General features: G+C 50.1%; 1 protein-coding gene and 1 long non-coding RNA gene across 2 annotated transcripts; one reads left to right on the top strand and one right to left on the bottom strand.

The window, feature by feature from the left end:
* Positions 1 to 14,487: 14,487 nt before the first annotated feature.
* LOC123396675 (probable leucine-rich repeat receptor-like protein kinase At1g35710) lies at positions 14,488 to 19,439 on the bottom strand. Its single transcript, XM_045091544.1, has 2 exons — positions 16,107 to 19,439; positions 14,488 to 14,834 (listed from the first exon to the last, which is right to left on the bottom strand). Exons 1-2 carry the CDS (start codon positions 19,099 to 19,101, stop codon positions 14,488 to 14,490), a joined length of 3,342 nt encoding a protein of 1,113 aa, XP_044947479.1. The 5' UTR covers positions 19,102 to 19,439.
* On the top strand, positions 15,085 to 15,932 carry LOC123398923. The gene is made up of 2 exons (XR_006610287.1): positions 15,085 to 15,137; positions 15,897 to 15,932. It is a non-coding gene; the product is annotated as an uncharacterized LOC123398923 (long non-coding RNA).
* Positions 19,440 to 20,272: the final 833 nt, after the last annotated feature.

Here is a 20,272-nt window from a genome sequence, read left to right on the forward strand (position 1 = left end):
GATATACTCCACCCCTTCCCAGCCAACCGCACCTCCTTCCCAATGAAATATCTAGGACTGCCGTTGTTGACCAAGAGACTAAAAAGAATTCATGTTCAGCCCCTCGAGGATAAGATTGTTGCACAACTTACCCCTTGGATGGGCAAGCATGTGGCGTCGCTAGGAAGGGTCGTATTGATCAAGTCGGTCATCACGGCAATCGTCATATATTACTTGACGGTGCTAAACCTACCTATTGAGGTCATGAAGAAGATTGACTCCATCCCGCATGCATACCTTTGGGCGGTGATGGGGTTATAGTCCCAGGGTAGGGTCATAGGCCTGCCCTTTAGGTCCTACCCAAGGACTACCCTTCATAAGGGACAAGGCCCTTAGTCAATTCCGACTGAATTAAGGACTTCCCATCATCCAGTCGGCGACGTTTCCTCCATCATCCAGTCGGAGACGAGCACTCGGAGCATATCAAACTTACCGACTGGATTCCACTCTGTATATCGTAACCTCCCTGGAGAGGAACGGTCATACGTTTTCATGTACCATTATTACCATTTAAGGCATACGTTACCTGTAACGTAGGCATTTATTCGCCACTACTCCACCCCTGCGCACCGGACCGTTGTGAAGGGCAGCGCACTCTATATAAGCCGCCCTTCCCCACTGGTGCAGGGATTGGCATTTCACTGTAATCCATATTCCACTCGACATCAAGCTCCCAAGAGCACTGAGACGTAGGGCTTTTACCTCCATCGCAGAGGGGCCTGAACTCATACAACCTAGCCGTAGCTAAGGCTCTGCCCATCCTTTCGTACCCTACACATCTACTGTCAAACTTATACCCACGACAGTTGGCGCCCACCGTGGGGCACGCGTCTAAGCGACTTCCGGCGAGTTTGCGACTACATCTTTTCATCATGTCATCCGGTGGAGATTTGTGCATGGGTCATGAGATCCTCTTCGGCGCACTCTCCTTCGTCATCGACGATTCGGCATGGCTTCGGGATGCGCCTCTCGATGTCGAGGCACTCCCCAGTCGCGGGGCTACGCACTTCCGTGCCAGCGCTCGCGGCATCCTTCTTCTCCAGCAGTCGGCTCCGGTGTCGACCTTCGCCCCCGTCACGCGCCGCAACAAGCGGTCTCGCCGTCCGCGGCTCCAGCGTTGGGTGCGACACGCCCAAGCGCGCCAGAACGCGTCCTCTCAAGTGGCGGTCCTCGAGTCGGTTGTGGTTGCGCCGCCGTCCCAGCGCTCGGACTCAGTCCCGACTGAGTTGCCTTCCGAGTACTTGGGTCGCGGGCCTGCAGCCGAAGTTCAAATGGCCAATTCCCATGAAAGTCCCCGCCAAACTGGTCAGAACGAGCACGAGGTCGGCGAGTCATCCGGCGCTCGCCGTCCGCCCCGCCGTTCTGCCAGTCGACGTACTCGTCAGAGCAACATGGAGGTGTTCCGCACACCCATCCTCAACCTGGTTGCCGCCGCCAAGATAGCCGATTCCCTCCAACCGACTGATTCAGAGGCTGGCAGAGGGATCGAGCAGATCTGTGCCCTACTGCACACGGCGCAGCAGCAGAATTCGGCGGTCTCCCAGTCGCACAACAGGATCCACAACAGTTCTGTTCACGTGAACACGTATCGGTCAGTTTTCAGCCCCGATTCTCATCAGCGACACAGAGGAGGCAGCCGTTCCATGAATCCCGAAGATCGTCGCCGTTCACGCACCCCTCCGCGGGGTGGGCCCTACGGGCCCCGACATCATGATGATTGGCGTTCGGTCGGTGACGCTTTTGATCCAAGGCCCGACGCGAGAGGGTACATCGCCCAGAGGAAGGTCGACAGGAGTCGAGCCCACCGCGATGGTCACGATAGAAACCGTCCGAGTGGAAGCAGGATCATCGTCTCTGGCCCCGAGTGTTTCAGTCGGGCCTTTCGTTCGGCTGACATCCGTCTAAACTTCCAATTGGCGAAGGGGATCAGCAAGTTTACAGGAGAATCCAAGCCGGAAACATGGCTGGATGACTACCGAGTGGCAGTCCAGATCGATGGTGGGGATGACCAGGTCGCCATGAAACATCTCCCCCTGATGCTCAACGGCTCGGCACGTGCGTGGCTGAACCAGTTGGCTCCTTCAAGCATCTACAGCTGGGCAGATCTGGCCCGAGTCTTCATCAGGACCTTCGAGGGCACCTGCAAACGCCCTGCTGGTCTCGTGGAGCTCCAGCACTATGTGCAGAAGCAGAATGAGCCCCTGCGCGATTTCATCCAGCGTTGGACAACCCTCTACCACACGGTGGAGAACGTCACAGAGCACCAAGCAGTCTGCGCCTTCAAGGCAGGCATGCGGTACAGAGATCTGTACCTGAAGTTCGGTCGGACAGGCGACATCTCCATGAGCAAGATGATGGAGATAGCGGCACGCTATGAAAATGGCGAAGAAGAGGACCGCATTCGTAGCGGCAAGCATAAAGCAGTCACCGATGGAGATGGGAATAGCACTCGGAAGCAGAAGCAGAAAGCTCCGTCCTCTCCGCAGGCAGAGGCCGCAGCCGTTACCAATGCCAAGTTCAAGGGCAAGGGGAAGGCTCAGTTCACCCCCAAGAAGAAGCAGTGCGGAAACCACATCCTGGATCAGCCATGTCCAATCCACACGAAGATGGACGAAGAAGGCAACGCCATATTCCCGAAGCATACCACTCGGCAATGTCGCCTCCTGATCCAAGGGTTCGGCGAAGGTCAGCCGAGTGAAAAGGACAACGAACAAGATGATGAGGACAAGGAGGATCCGTTCCCCCAAGTCCATGCAACACTGATGATTTTTGCTGACGTGGAAAGCAAGAGTCGTCTGAAGCTGGTGAACAGGGAGGTGAACATGGCCACCCCAACCAACCCCACGTTCCTCAAATGGTCTCAGACTAAGATCACCTTTGATCAGTCGGATCATCCAGCACATGTGCCCACCCCAGGGAGGCAGGCTCTGGTCGTCGACCCGGTGGTGGAAGGAGTCCGACTGCGCAAAGTCCTCATGGACGGCGGCGGCGGCTTGAACATCATGTACGCCGACACTCTCAAGGGGATGGGCATTCCGATGTCCAAACTTAGCGAGAGCAGCATGCAGTTCCACGGAGTCGTCCCTGGACGAAAGGCCAAGTCACTCGGCCAGATCTCGTTGGACGTCGTTTTCGGCTCCGACAAGAACTTCCGCAAGGAAAAGCTGACATTCGAGGTGGTGGACTTCCAGAGTGCATACCACGCAATTCTGGGTCGTCCGGCGTATGCACGTTTCATGGCCCGTCCATGTTACGTGTACCTGGAGCTGAAGATGCTAGGTCCCAAAGGTGTGATCACTGTCACAGGCAATCGGCAGCGGGCCGAGGAGTGTCTGCAGCGGGGGTCGAGGATCGCCGATCAGCAGATGGCTATCCTCGAGCTCGACGAGTACAAGAAGACAGCCGACCCCGCTGACTTGATGCGTTCGAAGAAGCCAGCTTCAAAGTCCGCGTTCCAGTCAGCGGGAGACACGAAGAAGGTCAGCATCCACCCGACGGACGACACCGCTGCCTCGACGAACATCTCCACCACCCTCAATCCAAAATAGGAAGCCGAGCTCATCCAGTTCCTCCGTGAGAACTGGGACATCTTCGCATGGAAGCCCGCTGACATGTGAGGTGTACCCAGGGAATTGGCTGAGCACCGACTGCACGTGGATCCTTCTGCTCGACCTGTCTGAGAACGCCTGCGTCGGTCCGCCGCGCACAAGAGGAAGGCAATCGGAGAGGAAGTGGCTAAACTTTTGGCAGCCAACTTCATTCACGAGGTACACCACTCCGAGTGGCTCGCCAATGTTGTTATGGTGCCCAAGAAGGACAAGTCTCTCCGAATGTGCATCGACTTCAAGCATCTCAATAAGGTCTGCCCGAAAGACCATTTTCCGCTCCCCCGCATTGATCAAATTGTCGATTCGACTGCGGGTTGCGAGCGTTTGTCATTCCTTGATGCCTACTCGGGCTATCATCAGATCCGTCTATATGGCCGTGATGAATTAAAAACAGCCTTCATCACCCCATTCGGGTGCTTCTGCTACATCACTATGCCATTCGGTTTGAAGAATGCAGGAGCAACTTTTATGCGCATGATCCAAAAATGCCTTCTTGACCAGATCGGTCGAAATGTGGAAGCGTATATGGATGATATTGTAGTCAAGTCACGCAAAGGTTCCGACCTGCTGACTGACTTGGCAGAAACATTCGCCAACCTTCGTAGGTACGATATCAAGCTCAACCCTGCCAAGTGTTCATTCGGTGTTCCCAGCGGAAAGTTACTCGGTTTCTTCGTTTCCGAACGAGGGATCGATGTCAACCCCGAAAAGATCGGGACCATCGTCCGAATGGAGCGGCCGGTCAGAATACACGATGTTCAAAGGCTCACAAGTTGCCTAGCGGCTTTGAGCAGGTTTATCAGTCGACTTGGCGAGAAAGCGCTACCTCTGTACCGACTCATGAAGAAATCAGATACTTTCGAGTGGACAGACGAAGCCCAAATTGCATTCGACGACCTCAAAGCCCTGCTTTCCACCCAGCCGGTTCTTACTGCTCCGCTTAGTAAAGAACCCCTTCTTCTGTACATCGTGGCTACAAATCAAGTCGTCAGCAATGTTCTCACAGTCGAACGCGAAGAAGAAGGCAAGGCATACAAGGTTCAGCGGCCAGTGTATTATGTCTCCGAAGTCCTGACTCCTTCCAAGCAGAGGTATCCCCATTATCAAAAGCTTATTTACGGTATTTACATGACTGCGAAGAAGGTGGCTCATTATTTCCAAGACCACTCGGTGACCGTCGTTTCTGATGCTCCGTTGTTGGAAATCCTCCACAATCGGGACGCATCAGGCCGAGTGGCGAAGTGGGCAATGGAGATGTTATACTGCGACATAAAGTTCGAGGCCAAGAAAGCTATAAAGTCTCAAGCTCTGGCTGACTTCATAGCAGAATGGGTAGAACAACAGCAACCGACCCACATCTACTCGGCTCATTGGACAATGTTCTTCGATGGGTCCAAGATGTTGAATGGCTCCGGCGCTGGCGTTGTGATCATATCGCCAAAAGGTGACAAACTCAAGTATGTGCTGCAGATACATTTCGATTCCTCCAACAACGAGGCGGAGTATGAAGCTCTCCTTTATGGATTGCGCATGGCCATCACACTCGGCGTCCGTCGCCTGATGGTCTATGGCGATTCAGATTTGGTGGTTAATCAAGTGATGAAGGAGTGGGACGAAGGAACCCCACCATGACTACATACTGCAATGCAGTGAGGAAGCTCGAGAAAAATTTTGAAGGTCTGGAACTCCACCATGTTCCGCGACTGAAAAACCAAGCAGCTGATGAGTTGGCGAAACTTGGATCCACTCGGCGGCCAGTCCCGAGTGATGTCTGCCTCGAGCACCTACACCTTCCCTCAGTTAAAGAAGATCCCTTCACAGAGGAACCAGTACAACCAAAGAGCTCGACAGATCCAACTGAAGTCGAGGTCCCCGCTGTGGTTGATCTGATCATGGAGATTCTTGCTATCATCCCCGATTGGACTGTGTCGTTCATTGCGTACATCCTAAGGCGAGAATTACCAGAAGATGAGGTCCTAGCCAGACAGATCGTCCGCAGGTCGAAGTCGTTCATCGTCATTGATGGCCAGTTGTACAAAGAAAGTGTTTCAGGCGTCCTTCAACGATGCATCTCCCCTGAGGAGGGACAGTTAATCCTGGAAGAAATTCACTCGGGAACCTGCGGTCATCATGCCTCCTCAAGAGCAATCATCGCCAAAGCATTCAGAGTTGGTTTCTTCTGGTTGCAGGCAAATGAAATGGCGAAGGATATGGTCGATCGATGCGAAGGCTGTCAGTTCTGCTCGAACAAGTCCCACAAGCCAACATCTGCGCTGAAGACAATCCCTCTTGTTTGGCCGTTTGCAGTATGGGGATTAGATACAGTCGGTCCATTCAGGACAGGCCAAGGGGGATTCACACATCTGTTGGTGGCGGTCGACAAGTTCACCAAGTGGATTGAAGCTAAGCTCATCAAGAAGCTCGACGCCCTTACGGCCATCAAGTTTGTCAGGGACATCATCTCCAGATTCGGGGTACCGCACAGCATAATCACTGACAATGGCACAAACTTTGACTCGGACAGATTCAAAGGTTTCTGTACAGGCCAAGGTATCTGAGTGGATTTTGCATCTGTGGCGCATCCCCAAACAAACGGGCAAGCAGAGCGGGCGAATGGACTTATTCTTCAAGGGTTGAAGCCTCGACTCCTGCGGGAAGTTGGACATGCTGCCGGCGCATGGGTCACCGAGCTGCCTTAGGTGTTGTGGGGCCTCCGCACAACTCCAAATAGATCTACAGGGCGATCCTCGTTCTTCCTCGTTTACGGAGCAGAGGCAGTCCTTCCGAGTGACTTGCTTCACAATGCTCCACGAGTCGAACTCTTCTCCGAAGACGAAGCAGAGCAAGCCAGGCAAGACGGAGTGGATCTTCTAGAAGAGGAGCGCGGGATAGCACTGACTCGCTCAACCATTTATCAACAAGATCTGTGGCGAAGCGCGGCTAGTCAGGAGTCGTACATTCCAAGCAGGCGACCTGGTGCTCCGAGTGGATCAGCAGAGACCTCACAAGTTGGCCCCCGCTTGGGAAGGACCCTTCATCATCTCCAAGGTGTTGAACAACAGAGCATATCGACTCTACAACCTCGACAGGGAAACGGATGAGCCGCGAGCATGGAATGGAGATCTCCTGAAGCGCTTCTACACGTGACCGCCGAATGGGGCAATGTAAAGAACAAGTATCATTGCAGTAATACAAAGCAGATTGATTTTTGCAGATTCAAAATTCTTCTGCGTTGGCAGACTCCGATCTCAAAAAAAACTTAGCTGCGATCCAGAATCTCCTAAGTACAGACTTTCTCCCAGTGTGCACTAAGCGTCACACTCGGGGACTTAGCTGCGATCCAGAATCGCCTAAGTACAAACTTTCTCCGAGTGTGCACTAAACGTCACACTCGGGGACTTAGTTGCGATCCATAATCGCCTAAGTACAGACTTTCTCCGAGTGTGCACTAAGCGTCACACTCGGGGACTTAGCTGTGATCCAGAATCGCCTAAGTACAAACTTTCTCCGAGTGTGCACTAAACGTCACACTCGGGGACTTAGCTGCGATCCAGAATCGCCTAAGTACAAACTTTCTCCGAGTGTGCACTAAACGTCACACTCGGGGACTTAGCTGCAATCCAGAATCGCCTAAGTACAGACTTTCTCCGAGTGTGCACTAAGTGTCACACTCGGGGACTTAGCTGCGATCCAGAATCGCCTAAGTACAAACTTTCTCCGAGTGTGCACTAAACGTCACACTCGGGGACTTAGCTGCGATCCAGAATCGCCTAAGTACAAAATTTCTCCGAGTGTGCACTAAACGTCACACTCGGGGACTTAGCTGCGATCCAGAGTCGCCTAAGCACAGACTTTTTCCGAGTGTGCACTAAGCATCGCACTCGGGGACTTAGCTGCGATCCAGAATCGCCTAAGCACAAACTTTCTCCGAGTATACACTAAACGTCGCACTCGGGGACTTAGCTGCGATCCAGAATCACCTAAGTACAAGCTTTCTCCGAGTGTGCACTAAGCGTCACACTCGGGGACTTAGCTGCGATCCAGACTCGCCTAAGTACAAACTTTCTCCGAGTGTGCACTAAACGTCGCACTCGAGGACTTAGCTGTGATCCAAAATCGCCTAAGTACAAAAATTGTCTCCGAGTGCGCACTAAACGTCACACTCGAGGGCTTAGCTGCGATCAAGAATCGCCTAAGTAAAAAGCTTCCTTCGAGTGTATCCTAGAGATCCACTCGGAGGCTTAGTAGACCCTCATTGAGGCTCATGTAGATGAGAAGACAACTGACAATTACATGAGTAGCAACTCGCTCCGAGTGCGATCTTATAGTCGCACTCGAAGACTTAGCTGCGGTCACGAATCGCCTAAGTAAAAAAGCTTCCTTCGAGTGTATCCTAGAGATCCACTCGGAGGCTTAGCAGACCCTCATTGAGGCTCATGCAGCTGTGAAGACAACTGACAACTACATGCTCCGCATGTTTGCCATTGGCTTCACCAAGAAACGCCAAACAGAAACCACGAGCCAAAATCGTGTCAAAACAAATTTCGGTCAAAGAAGAGCAAATATTCGATTCGAATTCAAAGTTGGTTCAACGATAGTCGGCTTGGTGTAGATCAAGCTTATCCACACCGAACCACGAATGTGACGGCCAACAACAGTGGCCAAAGTTTGATACAGGTACCACTCGGCATACCGAGGTAAAGTTTTTCAAGCATCGTCAGGACTGGCACCGGGACTCGCAGGCTCCACAAAAGTGTCAAGGTCGATCCCGTCTGCGATGCGAGTGGCGGTCTCAAGGAAGGTCTCCATGAAATCTTCGAATCGAAGATTCTTGCTGTTGGCGACCTACAACGCCTTCAGCTTCTCTTCGCGAGCTTCCTTGCAGTGCACTCGGACCAGCGATAGCGCCACGTCCGCACCACAGCGAGCGGCAGACTTCTTCCACGCCTGCACGCGGTTCGGGACATCCTCCAGCCGAGTCATCAACCCTTCTATCTCCCGCCGGGACTCGTCTTCGGGCCACAGCTCCTTGTCGATTCGCCGACGACTTCTCTCAGGCGACCGATGAAAGGTCCCACTCTGCCAAGGCGAATGTGCGCTCGGAGCATGTCTCGATTGGCTTCGTTGCCGAGTGGAATGTTCGGAATAACCGACCGCTCAACGTCAGCCGCTTCAGCCTCAGCGTCCATACAAAAATCTGCAAAGACAAGACGAGCAGAAAGTAAGCGCAGAATGAAATATAAAGTCAAGAAGCACTCGGAAAAAACTTACCATCGAGCAGCGCAATCATCTTCCTTGCCCAGTCACTGACGTACTTCTCCTGCGATATGCACCGACTGTTCATCAACTTCATTTGACCCATCAGCTCAGTTCTTTGCTTGCCCATTTTCTCAATTTCGTCCACCAATGCCTTGTTAGCCTCACGGGACTCCTCCAAAGATTTCTCTCGTTCAGCAAGTGCCCCCTTCACACCAGCTAAGTCATTCACAGCTGCCTCCAGTTCCGCAGCAAGCTGAATCTTTTCAGCCTTCAGAGCATTGTACGCTGATCCCATTTAGCAAGTCTTCTGCAAATCAGCGCGAAGAGAAGATCAGACACATTCAACAAGGAAAACAATAAAAGCTCAAAGTTCTTCAGACCCCTGCCGACGCAAGCAGTCGATAGCGGTCTCGGGGACTACACCCAGTGGGTTCACTAAGAGTGACCCCACTGGCATGAAGCTTGAACAGGTCCGCCCTATCGAGCTACATAACAAAAACAAGCCTATGAGGCTACTACTACCCGACCTGAGTAAAATTACTCTCGGGGACTACTTCCAGTGGGTGCACTCGGAGTGCCTCCACTGGTACCATTCGGACAGATTAGTTCTGATAATATCAAGTCAAGGAAAATGTATATAAAGACAACTGCCGGTGCAAGCACTCGACAGAAGTCTCGGGGACTACACCCACTGGGTTCACTCGGAGTGAACCCACTGCAAAATAATCCTACTGTATCCGAGTATATCGCTTCAACCCCCAGTGGGTTACAAGAGGAAAGCAAATACTTACTAGCACACTTACTCGGATATCGTCCCGGAGCTCCAAACTTCTCTTGTACAAAGATGGGATGGAGTCGTACGCCCTCTTGGCATCACCCGCCATCAACTCCACCTGCACCATAGCCTCCTTGGCGGCTCCCACTTGATCTTCCGGGAGGTGTCGGGAGTCGTACTGGACGGTCGACGGACCCGGCATGATAGGAGACTCCTTGGGCATCCCAAGTCCCGCTCCAGTCTGTTCAGCCGCGAGGAGCACTGTCTCAGTCGACGGCATCGTCTCGGTCGGCGGCACGTCCATGACGGGAGCGGTAGCAGATGGAACAACCTCAAGGACAGGCACCGAAGCTTGCCCGGACCTCTTCTGGTCATCCTCCTCCAGATGAATCACCTCTGAAGGAAGCCCGACTGAACGACATGAGACCACAGAAAAAGGGCAAGATTAAAGACAGAATTCACAAAACCATAATGCAAACTCTCGGAGTCGACAAAACATACCTTGCTGGGATGTGGCAACGTTATCTGTATCCATGGGATCATCTTCCTGGCGTGGCAGAGAGGTGGCGGAGGTAGCAGCTCTGTCGAGTAAAATCCACTCGACCAATAAGCATGAGTTCAATCAAATACTGAAAGAAGATAGGAGAACAAGACACTTACGCTGAGGCAACGGGAACATCGATCCTCATCCGAGGCAAAGCTTTCCGAGGCTTGGATCCACTCGGTTTGGCCACCTTGGAAGGTTGGTCCGTGGGCTCGGCAGCAGCGTCCCTGGTCCTCTTTGTGCTCCGAGCACTCGGAGCCACAGGAGTAGCTGGCAAGGCACTCGGAACCACGGGAGGAGCTGGCGAGGCACTCGGGGCCGCTGGAGGAGCCGATGGAGTCACGGGTTCGTGACGGCGCTTAGTTTTAGGCTCTGGTGGTGGGGGTGGCGAGCTCTGCTCCCCAACTTCTCCCCCCTCCTCTTCGGTCTCCTCCTCCATCTCCCCAGTGTCGGAGACATACTCGACGCTGTCCACGCTGCCCTCCTCACTGCCTTCCTCTTCCTCAGCCGGATTCCCGTTCGAGACGGGAGAATACCAGTTGGTCCACGCCTGCACAAGATACAGTTGACAACATCAGACGTTAGACGGTGATGCAAGAAAAAGCGGCAAATCTAAGGGAATTATAAGCACTCGGCAAGATATGCTCACCTCATTCGGAGGAGGGTTGTCAGCGCGGAAGGGCTTCACTCGCCGGGCTCCTCTGGGGTTATCGCAGGCACCTGTGATGCCGCGAACCCACGCCGTCACGACCTCCCCGGTCACGCATTCGGGATGAGTCCGAGTGGAGTCCCCAGGCCCTGCGTAGTGCCACATGGCGTGGTGTCGAGTTTGCAGAGGCTGGATGTGCCGACCCAGAAAAGTCTCCAGTAGATCCTTGCCGGTGACTCCCTTGCGGACGACATCTATCAGCGCTTCGACCAGATGTTGGATTTGGATCTTTTCCATCTTCGTGAGCGCAAGCTGCCTGGGCGGAGCCGGTCGGTCTAGACTAAAAGGCGGCAGCCCAGTTGCAGCATTCGGATAGGCGACGTCCTGGCAATAGAACCAAGTCGACTGCCAGTTCTTAACGGACTCGGACAACTGAAGAGCGGGATAGCTACTTTTGCTTTTCTTCTGCAAGCCTAAGCCCCCGCAGAGCTGGAGGATATGAGTTTTGTCGTCCGACTGGCTAAGTTTTTTGACGGTTTGGGATCTAGCGGAGAAGATGTACTTAAAGAGCCCCCAGTGGGGAGGACAACCGATAAAGCACTCGCAAAGCACGACGAATGCAGAAAGATGAGCTATCGCGTTGGGAGGAAAGTGATGGAGCTGCGCCCCGAAGTGGTTCATGATACCTCTGAAGAAGGGATGAGGAGGCAGAGAGAAGCCCCGGTACATGTGACTGAGCAGCAAGACGCGCTCCCCCTCCTGGGGCGCCGGCTCCGTCTCGCCCTCCGCCGGCAGCCTCCATGATTTGTTGGCGATCATACCTTGCTCCACCAGCTCCAGCAGGTCATCCGTCGTCATGGTGGAGGGGAGGAAATCCCCCTGGATCCAACCCGCCGGCAATGCCCGCTGGCGCCGCTGAGCAGGAGCCGCCTTCTTCTTCTTCTTCTTCTACGACTCGAGCTTGCTCGTCTGCCCCTTCGTCATGGTGGAGGCTGCAGATCCGTAGGGGAGGAGAGGAAGGAGAAGGCTTGGAGTGCGCAGGGAGCTACGGGAGAAGCGGGGCGAGTGCGAGTAATCAGGAGAGCACAACGAGAAACCCTCGCTGGAGAGGTTTAAATAAGCGTCCGACTAGGTCACTAACAGGTGGCCCCGTAATCTTATCCCCCGACCGGCTGCTGCGATATTAGTGGAGGAGATGAAGGCGCGATAATCGAGGCGGTAGAAACTACTCGATGACGATGTCATCATCCCCGCTGAGCGCGCGGCAACCGAAATTTGAGGATCCCGGAAAATCCGCCGCTGTCAGTTGACCGGTCACGTCGAAAGATTCCGCGGAAGCACTCGGTCTCTGACGGTTCGTTTCACAGATATATCCACTCGGATCACTGGTCAAGAGGATAAAACGGATCGAGGCAAACCACGCCAAAGTCGCATCCATACCAGTCGGATCCGTATTCCAAGCATCGCTTCGTCGTTCCAACCCCGATCCATTCGGGGACTAATGATGGGGTTATAGTCCCAGGATAGGGTCATAGGCCTGCCCTATATGTCCTACCCAAGGACTACCCTTCATAAGGGACAAGGCCCTTAGTCAGTTCCGACTGAATTAAGGACTTCCCATCATCCAGTCGGCGACGTTTCCTCCATCATCCAGTCGGAGACGAGCACTCGGAGCATATCAAACTTACCGACTGGATTCCACTCTGTATATCGTAACCTCCCTGGAGAGGAACGGTCATACGTTTTCATGTACCATTATTACCATTTAAGGCATACGTTACCTATAACGTAGGCATTTATTCGCCACTACTCCACCCCTGCGCACCGGACCGTTGTGAAGGGCAGCGCACTCTATATAAGCCGCCTTCCCCACTGGTGCAGGGATTGGCATTTCACTGTAATCCATATTCCACTCGACATCAAGCTCCCAAGAGCACTGAGACGTAGGGCTTTTACCTCCACCGCAGAGGGGCCTGAACTCATACAACCTCGCCGTAGCTAAGGCTCTGCCCATCCTTTCGTACCCTACACATCTACTGTCAGACTTATACCCACGACAGGCGGGTTGCAACAAGGTCACGGGTGGAAAATACAAGATCAACTGGGAGCAGGTGTGCAAATCCAAAGTGCATGGCGGATTGGGCATTCTCAATTTGAAAAAAAATTGTTGTTGCCCTTCGCCTCCGTTGGTTGTGGGCTGCTTGGATGGATCCGGCCAAGCCTTGGGTCAGCCTTGGGAACCCTTGTGTGGATAAAGACAATGATATTGTCGCCGTTGCCACCAAGGTTGTCAATTGGATATGGTCTCCAAGCCACGTTTTGGGACTTTGGCTGGCTGGATGGCATGACACCTAAATATATTGCACCAACGATCTTTGACCTCTCTACAAGAAAAAACTGCACCGTGAAGAAGGCCTTGCATAACAACTTATGGGTTTCCAAGGTGGATATTGGTGCAAATCTCATCGTGAGTCATATATATGAGTTCATCAACCTTTGGGGGAAACTCTTGCTGGTCGATCTCAACACTGAGGAGCCCGACTCAATTACTTGGAAGCTCACCAATGATGGCCAATATTCAGCGGCGTCAACTTATAGTGCTCAGTTTCTTGGACGCGGACATGCCTCTGTTAGTGTGGAAGAACTGCCCCCCCCCCCCCCCCCCCCCAAAATGCAATTTTTTTTGCTTGGTTGATCATCAACTATAGAGTCTGGACAGGTAACCGGCTTCAGCGGAGAGGATGGCCAAATGGCAACATTTGCCCTCTTTGCATGCACACCCCGGAGTTGGCAGCACACCTTCTCTTCCAATGCCGCTACACCATCCGTGTGTGGGGAATGATCAAGTCTTGGCTTGATTTGAATGATGTACCGGCGGACTGGAAAGGATTGGCTTCTGCCAGGGAGTGGTGGTGTGTCAATGCTTCAGGGATTCTCGGCCCCAAAGGGCAATGGTTTCTCTTATGCTACTGATTTCTTGGAAATATGGAAAGAGAGATATGCACGTGTGTTCCGTGACAACGCAGTTCCGGTGGGTGTTCTTGTTGCTCAAATTAAAGAGGAAGCTTCTTTGTGGTGCATAGCTGGGGCGAAATATTTCTGTAATATGATGCCACGAGAGTTAGCCTTGTAATTCAGCCCCTGGCCTAGACTCTAAAAACCTTCTCCTTATTCAATGAAAATGGCAAGCCTTTTGCCTTGTTTCAAAATAAGCATGTAGAGAAAACTCGTAAGGATTATAATACTTCAGAAATCCTTCAAGAACCACACATAGGATAGACAGCAAGAGCCCTGATATAGAAATATTTACAAGAACCTAACTAGTACTCCCTCCGTTCACAAATATAAGGTGTTCTAAGTTTTTTATGAATTGGACGTATATAGAGACGTTTTAGTAAGTTTATTCTCTCGTTTGAGTCCGTATATTGTCCATATTGAACTATCCAAAACATCTTATATTTGTGAACGGAGGGAGTGACATTTTTCTTTCTTAATTTCTTACAACCAACATAAACTGTACATGGCATGCAGTCATGCAAAAATGAAACACCATACAAATGATGTATTGCAAACATTCTCTAATTAAAATGAAGAAAAAATGCCTTGAACACATTCACGACCAGGTGGAAGGGATTACAATGTGAATTTGCAGATAATCAAGCTGTTCATCAGGTCTTTCAGTTGTTGAGAACACCTTTATTGCTTGTTGCATCGTTGGACGGTGTGATGGATTTGGTTCTATGCAACAAACAGCAAAGGCGATCACTTTGAATATTTCACTTGTGATCTCAGTTTCAGGGAATGGGAGCCGGATGTCCAACAGATCCTCAAGTGGTGTACTTTTGTTGGCCATGGAAGAAAGAAAATCACCTGGATGATGTCCCATGAACAACTCGAGCACAAGCACTCCAAAGCTATAGACATCACACTTCTCTGTCACCCTTGTTGAGTATGCAAGCTCTGCTATGCCAATATTGACAAGTTAACTTCGTGTGAATGTGTATGTACAGATGCAAAAGGTACTACATATGTATCAATGTAGCTAGTGTTTTTAGACAGATGGAAATCACTTGGAATCTTCCCTAGAGGCGTACACAGCCAATGTCCATTATTACAAATTGTTACAGCAAGTAGTTAGTGAAACATATGGGCTCAATGATTGATGCAGCTAATGTGTATATTGCAGAGATTAGAGACAAAATGTGTACTGTAGATAAATGCATGGTAAACTGTTCTACATTACTTCTAGTGATCATAAGAAAGGTCAGTACCTATCCCGAAGTCCTTACATATTTGGAAGGTCAAAGTTCCACTTAGAATTAAGATCTTCATGTGGTTTGTTCACATGGGGGTTATTCTAACAAAGGATAATTTGGCAAAACGTAACTGGAAAGGTAATACTAGATGCAGCTTTTGTCAGAACGATGAAACAATTAAGCACCTCTTTCTGGATTGTCCTATGACTAAACTTCTATGGCGAACACTTCTTATTACTTTCAACATTAAGCCACCCAACAATTTAAACACGTTATTTGGGACGTGGTTAAGAGGGGTCGATGATATAACTGCTAGCCTTATCCGAGTAGGATCATTTGCACTTTTGTGGGCTACATGGAACTGTAGAAATGACTTGGTATTTAACAAACATCAACATATTCACTTTTTGCAGGTCATTTTCATGGCTACTGCCTTGATCCGCACATGGTCATTACTCACTCCTCTGGAAGCCAGGGAGCCTTTGGTTACTGGGTGTGTCCGATGGGAGATGGTAGTTCAGGTTATCTTCAACCGGTTTGGATGGCGTCATATTAATAGGATAGGTGGTTAGTCATCTAGGCTTATTTTTACGCACACCGGTTGTGGCGAGTTGGACGCCGTGTATCTTTCGCTCTTTTTCTTTTACTTTTTTGGAGACTTTTTGTACTATTCGATGTCTTGGGATCGTTTTTAATATATGGCCGTATGCATCCCTCGATGCAGAGGCCGGGGCTTCGCCTCCTTTTCTAAAAAAAAATAAGAAAGGTCAGTAGTCAGTACTAATAGATATTTAGTTTTTTAGATAATGAAATCTTTTATTCCGCCCGACCTCGTCGTTATAGATAAATAAAACCTAACTTGTTAGTCTGTTGCAACGTTTTATTAGAAATTCGCCAAATAATGACCTCATCGAAACGTTTACGAGATGGAGAAAACATGACAACACAAAGATTTAACCGATCGACATAATTTTACCTGGTGCAAGATATCCGTTCGTACCAGCAAGCCTTGTACAGTTTGATGCATCTCCATCTAGTACTTTTGCTAGACCAAAATCTGATATACAGGCACTGAAATCCATATCAAGCAGAATGTTGCTGCTAGTTATATCTCTATGGACTATCGGTGCGAAGCAATCATGATGCATGTAGGACAGAGCATTTGCAACATCCTTAGTGATATTTAATCTTCTTGTCCAATCCAATTCAATTGCAGTTTCCTTGCTCTGCAAAGATTTTGCTAAGCTTCCCCTATCCATATATTCATACACAAGAAATCTCTGATGAGCAGCAGAGCAGTAGCCAAATAACTTCACAATGTTGCGATGCCGAATATGAATCAAAGCATCGATTTCACGATGGAATAGCTTGTCATCTTCCATCGTATGAATCTTCTTTACTGCAAATATTTCACCTGTTGGTAACTGGGCTCTATAGACAGATCCACTCCCTCCAGTTCCAATGCAGTGAGCATCGCTGAATCTTTTTGTGGCCTCAATAATTTGCTTGTACACATCTTCCCCGTCAAAGTTCCAGATGGCGAACATCTTGACCTGTTCCAGTCTCTTTCCGCTTTCAGCCTTGGATTTCTTCCTTTTACATTGCCATATGGCTACTGCAGTAATGAACATAAAAGTCACAGTGGCAGGTATTGTAGCTAGTAAAATAGCTCTAGTCTTCCGTCCTTTTCGATAACTTGGAGTGTGATCACAAGGGGGCAGACTTTTCACATCACCGCATAAATGTGCATTATGCATGAACCACTCGGTTGGAGCTTCTTCGAAGAGCCTGCTTTGTGGCACTGGCCCTTCCAGTTTGTTATAAGACACGTCCATGTATAAGAGGCTGTTCATGCGTTGAAATGATGGCGGAATTCTGCCGCTTAATGCATTATGTGAAAGATTCAAGGCTTCAAGCATGCTAAGATCACCCAACTGAGTTGGTATCATGCTACTAAATGAATTGCCACTCAAATCTAACAATCCTTGTAGGTTTACCAACATCCCTAGTTCCATAGGAATGCTACCATTGAGTTGATTATGGCTCAAATTCAGAAGGCGAAGCTTTAAGCACTGCCCAACTGATCCTCCTAACTGCCCGCTTAGGTTGTTCGAAGATAAATCCAAATACTCCAGATTTTTTAGAGATGCAATTTCCTGCGGTATACTTCCCTTGAGCAAGTTGTTCCCGAGGCTCAAATTGAACAATGTCATTATGTTGCCAATTTCTGGAGGAATATGTCCTTCGAGTTTATTTGATGAAACATCAAGTATCCTCAGCTGAGACAATTTCCCTATGCTTGGTGGTATGACTCCAGTGATACCATTTTCTGAGGCACGCAACATGGAAAGCCCGTGGCACTCGCCCCAGCGATGAGATAGCTGACCAAATAGTTTGTTTGAGCTGATATCTATGTAGACAAGATTCGGATAAAACCCCATCTCAGAAATATCTCCTTGGAGCTGATTTCGTTCAAGACGAAGTCTGACCAGGCTTGTGCATCTTAGCAAGCTTGTTGGCAAGGGTCCGACCAACATGTTGTTATAAGCGGTGAAATTTTGTAGCCGGACTCCCGAACAAAGGCCGGATGGCAAGGGACCGGAGAGTTTGTTAGAACTTAGCGTCAACCAAACAAGATTTCTTAAGTTTCCGATTTCTTGTGGAATGGACCCAGATAATTGGTTATAACAAAGGTATAGAGTAGTGAGCTTAGTCAAGTTCCCTATGCTATTTGGGATAGAGCCGGTTAGTGTGTTGTTGTAAATGTTCAATTCCTCCAAGTTCACTAAATATCCTAGCTCTCGAGGGATGTTTCCAGAAAGTTGGTTATCGTGAAGGTCCAAAGTGGTGAGTTTTGTCAAATTCCCCAAATTGTTTGGAATGGACCCTGTAAGTTTGTTCTGTTCTAGTCCCAAACGCTCCAAGTTCACTAAATTCCTTATTTCTTTGGGGATGGGCCCGGCGAACTCATTAGACGAAAGATTTAGAGTTGTTAACTGTGTTAGGTTTCCTATACTAGTTGGAATATAGCCTTCAAGGTGGTTTGCACTAAGGTTAAGCTGCTTAAGCCTCGTTAATTTTCCGATTTCCCTAGGAATTGGTCCCGAAAGCCGATTATCTGAAAGATGCAGGAATGTGAGTTTGTTGAGCCCATCTATACCGCTCGGAATCGAGCCTGAAAAAATGTTTTGGCTTATGTCTAGGCGTTGGAGGCTGAACAAATTCACAATATCTTTGGGAATGGGACCTGCCAAGTTATTCCGGGACAATGATAGACTGTTCAGATTTACTAATAGATTTAGTGTGGAGTTAGCTGGACAGAAGGAAACTGGGCCTGACAGCTTATTGCGAGACAAATCCAACCTGACCAGGTGATTTAGGTGGCCTATTTCACAAGGGATGGTACCAAACAGCCGATTGCCTGACAAGTCCAGGCTGACGAGGCTACCCATTTCTCCTATCCGCCCCGGTATTTCGCCGGAGATTCGGTTGTCATGGAGCATCAGGAGGCGCAGCCTCGCGAGGTTTGCTAGAGAAGGTGGGATGGAGCCGCTTATCTGGTTGCCTTGCAGGAGCAGGGCATGGAGCTCCCCGAGGGCCGCGATGCTCGGAGGAATGGTCCCGGCGAGCCTGTTGCGCGAGAGGTCGAGGCTCGTCAGGCCCCTCAGGGCCGCGAGGTCGAGGGGCCCGAGCGTACCTGCGAGCCGCGCCCCGCGCAGGTGGATGCCGGTGACCGCCGGCCGGCCCCGCGTGCCGCACCTGACGCCGCGCCAGCTGCAGAGCGCCGACGTGTTTCCCCAGGATCGCAGGGCGCGCTGGCCTTGGCCGCCGAGGGTGGCTCTCCAGGCCAGGAGCGCTCCCGCTTGCTCTCCGACCCCGAGGGTTGGCGGCGCGGCGGCGTTGGGCGAGACGAGCGCCATGAGTATGACGAGAGAGGCCATTAGTGTTCTCGAAGGAGATGATGAGTCCATGGCCGGGCTAGGAATTTTGGTGTGGTTCCGTGATTCTGAGCGGCTGACTAACGCGAGCTCGTTGGTCGTTGCAGCACCTTAAATCTTCACGATTCTGCGGCGGATGTCGTCTTCCCTCTACCGACCGCGGGCAAATCTCGCCGTGCCGTGGAATGGTATGCGTTTCTGTTTCTTCTGAATGAACGAGCGTTTGAACGCGCGCAATTAAAAGGACACCGAAACGGCGCCGTGGAATTGTATTGTAAAGTAGTACTCTTTCCGTTTTCAAAATATAAGACCTTTTAAAGATTTCACTAAAAGACCACATACGAAACAAAATAAGTGAATTTATACTCTAAAACATGTCTATGTACATCCGTATGTAGTTTATAGTACAATCTTTAAAAGGTCTTATATTTAGGAACGGAGCGAGTATGAGATTTGAATTTGAGTGCTTGATGGTGATAGTCAAAGTTATGGCCACACACCGAGCCATTCCCCTTGATTCCTCCTCGGAGCATCAGCAACAGCGGACTAGAAAACGATTGTATAAAGAGCTATGTGACCTGCGGCATTTTAGCAAGAGAAAAGTCTGAAAGAAATAAACTTTAAATCCGTACTCCGAGTCTGAATCGAAACATTGTCTTCGATTGTATAAACATTGATACGTATTGACACATAGGCTCTGTGGTCAGTGAGAGAAGCGTGCGATTCTGATTGGGGTTGACCTTTTCCCGGTTGGACAAATAAGTATTTAGCAGAAATCAACCGAGATAGATCCGGATAAAAAAGTATAGGGTGGCTGTCTCAGGAATTTGGACTTTAGGGTTCGATTCAGACTAGAGTACAAACTCAAAGATTATTCAGACCTTTGACTTCATTATAAAACGAAATACATAAAACTGAGATGCTTGTTTTTTTTCACTTTTGCTGCATTCCTACAGGACGCATCAACGCTGCGCACACAATGACACGAGCGGCCACACACCGACCATTCCCTTGCTTCCTTCTCACAACATCTTCAGCAGCAGACTAAAAAATGACTTCTAACCTTTTTTTCTTAAATAAAAGCAGATCCAATAGCACGAGGACCAACTCTTTTTATAGCCACCTAAATTTTGCTACTCAGATCAAAATATAGGTCCTTCCTACCATACTATTAATTTTTTGCTACTCCGGCCAAAATATTGTT

This window comes from Hordeum vulgare, chromosome 5H, assembly GCF_904849725.1.
Source record: "Hordeum vulgare subsp. vulgare chromosome 5H, MorexV3_pseudomolecules_assembly, whole genome shotgun sequence".
Taxonomy (NCBI): Eukaryota; Viridiplantae; Streptophyta; class Magnoliopsida; order Poales; family Poaceae; genus Hordeum; species Hordeum vulgare.